At 39.4% G+C, this 8,711-nt stretch overlaps 1 protein-coding gene across 3 annotated transcripts in view; it reads right to left on the bottom strand.

Moving 5' to 3' along the window:
• The window catches only part of igfbp-2b2 (insulin-like growth factor binding protein 2 paralog B2), a 113,688-nt gene extending 106,031 nt beyond the window's left edge, over positions 1-7,657 (bottom strand). For 2 of the 3 annotated variants that reach the window (XM_014164311.2, XM_014164313.2), the window contains exon 1: positions 7,260-7,657. In XM_014164311.2, coding sequence (XP_014019786.1) covers positions 7,260-7,623 — 364 coding nt within the window. In that variant the 5' untranslated portion in view covers positions 7,624-7,657. The remainder of the gene's footprint in view (positions 1-7,259) is intronic. The other variant, NM_001279160.1, reaches the window with a different exon arrangement.
• Between the last annotated feature and the right edge of the window lie 1,054 nt (positions 7,658-8,711).

Consider the following 8,711-nt stretch of genomic DNA (forward strand, 5'->3'; position numbering starts at 1 on the left):
GTCTTGTCTTTAAAATGGTGTAAAATAGTCATATGTTTGAGAAATTGAAGTAATAGCATTTCTAAGGTATTTGAATATCGCGCCACGGGATTCCACTGGCTGTTGAGTACATACGCAAGAGAGGTTAAAGTCCCCGGCTACTGGATGAGCATTTATTTTTTGCTCATGGCTTAATACAGCTTGTTGAGTGCGGTTTTAGTGCCAGCATCGGTTTGTGGTGGTAAATAGACAACTACGAGAAATATAGATGAAAACGCTCTAGGTACATCTTTATTTATTTATTTTATTTAACCTTTAATTAATACGGAGGGTAGTGGTGGTTTACCTACTCGTCACCAAATTCTTACAAGGCACTCCGCCCTCCTCCCCCTTTTTCTCTGTCTTTTCTTCACGCGGATGACGGGGATTTGGGCCTTGTCTCGACAAAGCAGTATATCCTTTGCGTCGGACTCATTAAAGAAAAAATCTTTGTCTAGTTCGAAGTAAGTAATCGCTGTTCTGATGTCCAAAAGCTATTTTCGGTCATAAGAGACGGTAGCAGCAACATTATGTACAAAATGAGTTACAAACAATGTGAAAAAACAAACAAAATAGCACAGTTGGTTAGGAGCCCATAAAAGATGACAGTGAATGTTCCTAAGTGGTCTAGTTACGGTTTTGACTTAAATTCATTGAAAATCTATGGCAAGACTTTAAAATGGCTGTCTAGCAATGATCAACAACCAACTTGACAGAGCTTGAATAATTTTAAAGAGTTATGTGCAAATATAGTACAATCCATGTGTGCAAAGCTCTTAGAGACTTACCCACAAAGATTCTAACATGTATTGAGTCAGTGTCACGGCTGTCTGAAGAATGGGACCAAGGTGCAGCGTGTATATCATTCCACATTTTAACTGTGAAACTATGCAAGACATACAAATAAACTAATAAACAAAACAACAAACCGTGACGAAGAGGTGCAACATACACTAACTCAAAACAATCTCCCACAAAACCTAGTGGGGAAAACAACAACTTAAATATGATCCCCAATTAGAGACAACGATGACCAGCTGCCTCTAATTGGAAATCATCCCAACAACAACAAAAAACATAGAAATGCAGAAACTAGAACCCTACATAGACATAAATAAACTAGACAAAACCGCTTGTCACGCCTTGACCTACTCAACCATAGAAAATAAAAGCTTTCTATGGTCAGGAAGTGACAGTCAGAGGTGTGAATACTTATGTAAATTAGACGTTTCTGTATTTCATTTTCACAAAATTCACAAAAACATTTCTAAACATTTGTTTTCACTTTGTCGTTATGTGGTACTGAGTGTAGATGGGTGACAAAAAGCATATATTTAATCAATTTGGAATTCAGTCTGTAACAAAACAAAATGTGGAATAAGTCAAGAGGTATGCAAACTTTATAAAGGCACTGTATATGAGCCTCTAGCTGAGAGAGATTGAATCCCGGTCCCACCTGTCTTTTACACTGTTTCCCTTCTATCTGTTAAAAAATTTAAAATTATAAAAAATAAAACAATTGTGGTGGTGGATAAAGTTGTACCCAACTGTTAATCTTTGTTTGGTCCACCTGAAGTTTTATAATCTTTGGCAAAGCATTATCTGTATTACAACACAAGCTGTACCATGCTGTCCCAGTTACACTGTCTTTCACACTACACTTTTGTAGCATCGCTCGGTTCACTAAAATCAGGCTGAATTGGCCCAACAATGGATATGGGGTATTTTCAGGAGGGCTCAGAATTACAAAACATCTACATTCTGATATAGTTACACTCATTTCCTAATCACTCAGTTTTGAAAACCAGAAACGCTGTTTATAACTTAGCTGAATTTTGCTATTCTTATAGAGAACACTGGTGCAGAATTGTTGACTACGGATCAGAACATTACTACCTATCATGGGAAGCGAGCACGGAATAGTATGGAAGCATTTTTAGCCTGGTTTTCTTGCTGAGTAAGGACTTTCTGCCTGCCTTCTCAGTGGAGGTGAACTACCTCCTGGGGGCACTGTGTGAGCGTGTGTGTGTTTGTGCGTTTGTCTCTGTGTCTCACTCCACTAACTCTTATCTGTAATTAGGGAGGCACAAACAGAGGAATGCAGCTCTAAGACAGTAAACCACTCCCAGGAGGGAGAGCAACCCGATGACTTGACGAAGGTATTCAAACAGAGTACAGTCACTGAGAGAGAGAGAGAGAATGAGAGGGGGTATTCATATCTATTTTTGTATGTATTTTTATTTAAAAAAATGTCAGGAATGGCTTACTGTCCACTCTGGTTAAAATGTCCACAGCAGTAGAGAGTATAGTGTTCAGAGTTCTGGACAGATTGAATGCTTTGTGGCAGTAGCTATTGAAATTCTAAATTTCAGAAGAATTATACAAGTTTCAGCCAACAACAGTCAGCTTGTTAGTTTCACTTTGAAACACGAGTGTTGATCCCATCTTGGCAGCATAGCAACTGCATGTTAGAAAGTTATGTGAACCTTGGCTTTGAGAATACTACTGAACATGCTTTCACAGCTGTCTGAATTAGTGATATACAGTATTTACAATGTCAATTAAAATGGTACAGTTCTTTTGGACATTGCTTGTCATTTACAGTATAACTGTGCTCAAAATGCAGTAAATAGGTTGCAAATCACACCTTTTTTCTTCTGCCAAGATAATGGCCGTACCTTGTGATGGTTCCTTCCACTTGAGGCTAAACCTCTTCAAACAAGTTCAGTTGGCAAACAGTCAAATAATTGTGTAAGTTTTGTCAAAGCAGGGAGCCCAAAAATATGATGGTTTGCTTCCTCTTCCAACTCAAGTTCTCTGCTTCCAAAAGGCATGACGTCTAGTCTTGTGTTTGATGACTTAGCACTTATTCCAAAAGGAATTACAGTCAAAAGTGTCATATCAGTCAACCTCCATAGATTTTGTATCAATTGCAATGTGTCTAACTTATGCTAAAAACTAGCAACAACTCACAAGTAGAGATATAAAGAGTCCGAAAATTCTCATCATGGAATAGTAATGATGTGCCTAACATCGTCCCCAGGCTAATTGCGCATATAAACACCAACGACTCAAATCTGGCCTTTGTGGTAATAAACCTGATGGGGGTCTGAACTGATTTCACCTGGGGTTTTTTCCTCCTCAAGAAAAACTAGATCCGTATCTTGAGGGTGTGGTTTGATGTGTATATGTATGTGTTATGATCAATATATTGTACCCTGGCAGGTATTGTTGTTTGTTCCTCTTCACTTACCGTAGTTGAGTTATCCCAAACCCCAAACATCCTGCACCACCATGCTATCTATGAAATTGGCTAAAGGAATGACAGTTGTGTTTGGGATGCTAATGTTGACTCACGAATGTGTGGATATTTGAGTTGGGGAATAAAACAAGCCTTTGATAATGAACAAGTCTTGTTCTTTCAACATAATGATGATGTATTGTAGCTATGTCTTGTTTGTTGTCTCATTGGGTAGTTATACTGTCTGTAAAGGAATGGGTGTGCTATAGGTTGATTCTGCTGCTACAACTGGATTGCGTGCAGCTGTGCTCAGATGATTTGGGTGCTAACAGGCAGTGGTCCCACGTTAGTGGGAATGTGGGCAGGACTGAAATCTAAACCCAACACAAGAAAAATATTTACATCCTTTATTCCAAAAATCTCGCAAAACTTAATTTTGGAAAATACTGACAATATAAATTATCCAACTTTACACTTCTTTTGTAAATTTTGGGACTACAATTGATGTTTGCGACTACTATCAATTCCACATGGAACATTTTTAACCAGAGAAGTAGTTTTGTTTTTGGTTCAGCTCCTCTAAGTATTTGTCATTATTTGATCTAAGCGAATTACATGACTGTGAGGCATGGTTCTGAATAAGAAACGTGTTGTGTGCTAGCAAAAACATTCCCCCAATCTTGAGAGTAGCTAGTTAGCTGTAGCTAGCTAGCTACCTTTTATCTCTAGCTAACTTAATTTTAGGGACAGACATTCCGCTAGCGGAATGCCTCACCAATATCCAATGGTAGAGCGTGGCGCGAAATACAAATACCTCAAAAATGCTATAACTTCAATTTCTCAAACATATGACTATTTTACACCATTTTAAAGACAAGACTCTCGTTAATCTAACCACATTGTCCGATTTCAAAAAGGCTTTACAGCGAAAGCAAAACATTAGATTATGTCAGGAGAGTACCCTGCCAAAAATAATCACTAACCTTTGATGATCTTCATCAGATGACACTCCTAGGACATTATGTTATACAATACATGCATGTTTTGTTCAATCAAGTTCATATTTATATCAAAAACCAGCTTTTTACATTAGCATGTGATGTTCAGAACTAGCATACCCACCGCAAACTTCCGGTGAATTTACTAAATTACTCACGATAAACGTTGACAAAATACATAACAATTATTTTAAGAATTATAGATACAGAACTCCTTTATGCAATCCCGGTGTCAGATTTTAAAATAGCTTTTTGGCAAAAGCACATTTTGCAATATTCTGAGTACATAGCCCGGCCATTATGGCTAGCTAATTTGACACCCACCAAGTTTGGCCCTCACCAAACTCAGATTTACTATAAAATAAATTGGATTACCTTTGCTGTTCTTCGTCAGAATGCACTCCCAGGACTTCTACTTCAACAACAAATGTTGGTTTGGTTACAAATAATCCATAGTTATATTCAAATAGCTCCGTTTTGTTTGTGCGTTCAGGTCACAATCCGAAGGGTGACGCGCGAGCGCATTTCGTGACAAGAAAATTCAAAATATTCCATTACCGTACTTAGAAGCATGTCAAACGCTGTTTAAAATCAATTTTTATGCTATTTTTCTCGTAAAATAGCGATAATATTCCAACCGGGCGACGTTGTATTCATTCAAAGGCTGAAAGAACAAAATGGAGTAGTCTCGTGGACGCGGAATCAGTGTCACTGTTCCCAGCCTGACCACTCACAAACAGAGCTGCTGTACTTCGCCGCCCAGAGACTGCAGACACCCATTACACTTTCTGGCGCCCTCTGAGAGCCAATGGAAGCCTTAGAAAATGTCACGTAACAGCACAGATGCTGTATTTTCAATAGAGATGCTACAGAAGGACGACAAATTGTCAGACAGGGCGCTTCCTGTATAGAATCTTCTCAGGTTTTTGCCTGCCAAATGAGTTCTGTTATACTCACAGACACCATTCAAACAGTTTTAGAAACTTTAGAGTGTTTTCTATCCAAATCTACTAATTATATGCATATTGTAGTTTGTGGGCAAGAGTAGTAACCAGATTAACTCGGGTACGTTTTTTATCCGGCCGTGAAAATACTGCCCCCTATCCACAACAGGTTTTAATGGATATGCATTTGAACTTTCTCCCTGACTTTCTATTATCATTTGGATTTTTTTCCAGAACTTGCCACTGGGCTAGCGAAGACTGTGTTTGAAGCTTTGGTCTACCAGACATTCTGAGCATTGGGAGGAAGTCTGGTGAACAAGATTATGATGTGCATAACTTGACTAACTAATGCTAACAAGTTGCTACAGTGTACAGCTACTATTGCAAGCTCTGCCTTCATATCATATTTGATTCGTTTGGAAATTGACCTTTTCAACTAGTGTCCATCCCGTTTTGACCTCTAAAAGGCTCAGAATTTTCAGAGTTCTCCAGGCACATAACTTTTCCTTTCGGAACAGGTTAAATCTAATGCTAATGGGGTTAAATAAAGGTACTAACATGCAGTTGCCACCCAGAGCGCACCCTCTCTATCTTTACAGATGTTAGATCTTAATGTGATCACCCTATTGTTACAGGAAATGTACTGCACAGTTAGAAATGCAAACCTTTAGGGTTTTGAGGTTTAAAAAGGCTTCTAAAGTTTGTAATTTCCACTTTATAATGTCTGATTTAATTAGAAGCCACACAATAATTCACATGATTTTCCTGCTGTGAGAAACTGGTCAAATTAAGATCCTATATTTGTAACTCTCACTCACTCACTCACTCACTCACTCACTCACTCACTCACTCACTCACTCACTCACTCACTCACTCACTCACTCACTCACTCACTCAATCAATCAATCAATCAATCAATCAATCAATCACTCACATGCAGTAATTAACCACCTGTAGGGGTGTGAGCACACCAAGTCTGAGCACACCATTACCTGCAGGGCTACAAGGGCAATCTCAGTTCACAGACAACGCATAGAGAAGGAGGAGTAAGTGAGGAAGTAGGAGACAATAAATAGGCAAAAAGTTGTAACAGACCTACCTAATACAGTCACTATTAGCTCTTCCCAATCTGGGAATCTTTTTGTCAGAACCCACTGTTTTTGAGAGACTGAATGCAGTTCCAGCCTATGCAATGTGTGCTCAGTCAGATGAGGACAAACCTTCAAACATCCACCCAAGCACAGAATCCCTTGAAAATGATGAGTTCATCCAATGAGTCAAGAGTGTACTGTATGTACTCTGAAGTTTTGTGTGTGTATTTTGGTACGAAAGCACATGAGTTCGTACAGCTTTTCCCATTGCTCCAAGATGTGATGTAATGCCAATAACAGCAACAGTTATCAAACAAACACATGATGGAGGGAGATGGATGGAGGGTGGAGGGGGGAGCTGACATGCTACCTAATTAAAGATCATTTAGAGAGCCCCAAGCTTACAAGACACATGGCACCTGATAGTGCCTCTTTTACACTTGACTGGCTCATGAAATGGAAATCTGATGTGAAGGGGATGCTGTATGTGAGATGGCACCAAGTTACTCCCGGCAGCATTAATCTTTGACCTGTGCTTTCGGCATTAAAAACAGTGGGAAAATTGTCATGCACTTACTTTTGTTTAAAAAAACTGAGAAATAGGTTCAGCCAAACATGGTTAGCAGTTTGACAAAAATAGATGACTAGCATTTGGATCTACCAGTTAGTCCAAACACACCACGGATGTCAACATTCATTCCCAGAAATCAATAATGACCCATTGTTATTTTTAAATATATGTTTTGCCATTTACACCTAATAAGGGGACGTCTTGGGGTACTGATTTCTAATGGAAACATATAGAGAAGCAATAGATCTCCAGTATACCAGCCTATGACATTCAGCAGATGCCATGCACTTCAATATTGTGGACTCCTTTGTGGCCGATTAAAGACATGTATAACACAGAATACTTGTTACCCTACAATAATGATAACCTTCTCTTAGCGACAGTCTAGTTACTTACCACTCTTGTCCTGATGCTCTTGAGTGAGGATGGGTACCGGGTCTACTTTGTGTGAGCATCGTCCTAATCCCTGAACCAGCTGCTCCAAGGGCAAATCTGAATCTGTAGTAGGATAACAACGCAGCCCTGTGGAACACCTCGGTGTGTAGACGCCACAGAATTCGCCTTCTAACCGGGAACACACTGGGCAGCAGCCACAGCCGGGCTCCCTGACTATCTCAGTACATGTTGTAGCAAGCTTAGGACATGCAGCTTGGCGCTCCGCAGCACAGCTTGGACAATGGAATACCAAGTCCCCAAGCAATAGACCCGGCAGAGCAAGGAATGTAAGCAGCAGCAAACTGCAGCCGTAATATAGCACCATTCTACCTCTAGCTGTGCTGTCTAATAATGAGTAACATGAATAGATAAGGATGTAAACTTTGGGCCCAAAAGTGGAACTGTCAACTGTGTTAGCATAGTAAACAAGTGGGAGACCCAGTGGTGCAATCTGCAGGGTCCTATCAACTGTCATGTTTCTGATATTGTATGTCAAAAAGGCAGGTAATTAACTACATGTAGCTTGTAGTGAGTTGTCTCTTGCATAACCTTAGTGTGCAATAGATAACGAATTATTGAAGGAACAAATGATCAAATGTCAATATTTGAATAAATATGTGCATATGCTCGAATAGCCATGCTTCCACTATAGCAAGAGCTTGCTTTGTGCTTTCAAATTATATTATCTTTACTTAGAACATTTTATATATTATCTTTGGCTGCACTGCTGTCCTGAGTGAAAAAGGACCCTAAGCATTAAAATATCTGATTCAGCCATAATGTCAAGATCATTTTGCTCTTCATGAGAGTATGTTTAAACAACAAGCAGCAGAGCAGAGAAACATAACTTTCCAAGGGAATATTACAGCGTGTGCTGGGTGTCTCTGACATGACCACTCCATTTCTCGCATTTCCATTTACACTCAATTAAAGCTGTCCCAAGGACCGAAATGGATCTCCCCCATATGTCCCATTGATTTATTGGTAGCGAGTAGGGGTTGTTGTGCTTATCCAGCAAGCAGGCTTCTGTAAAATCATACAGGGTATCTGTGTCTCTTGGCCACCGCGGAGAGCAATGTTTGTTGACTCAAGGGGTCCAAAGATAGCACAGCCACTGTAGGAAGATATCCTGCAGGGGCCTACGTTAGCAGATATTAATGAAGCTTATTTGCCTTTGTGGGTGCCTTCTTACTTTAAAGCATGTACAGTTGAAGTCGGAAGATTACATACACCTTAAACACGTACATTTAAACTCAGAATTTCACAATTCCTGACATTTAATCCTAGTAAAAATTCCCTGTCTTAGGTCAGTTAGGATCATCACTTTATTTTAAGAATGTGAAATGTCAGAATAATAGTAGAGAGAATTACTTATTTCAGCTTTTATTACTTTCATCACATTCCCAGTGGGTC

The sequence above is a fragment of the Salmo salar genome, chromosome ssa21 (genome assembly GCF_905237065.1).
Source record: "Salmo salar chromosome ssa21, Ssal_v3.1, whole genome shotgun sequence".
NCBI lineage: Eukaryota > Metazoa > Chordata > Actinopteri > Salmoniformes > Salmonidae > Salmo > Salmo salar.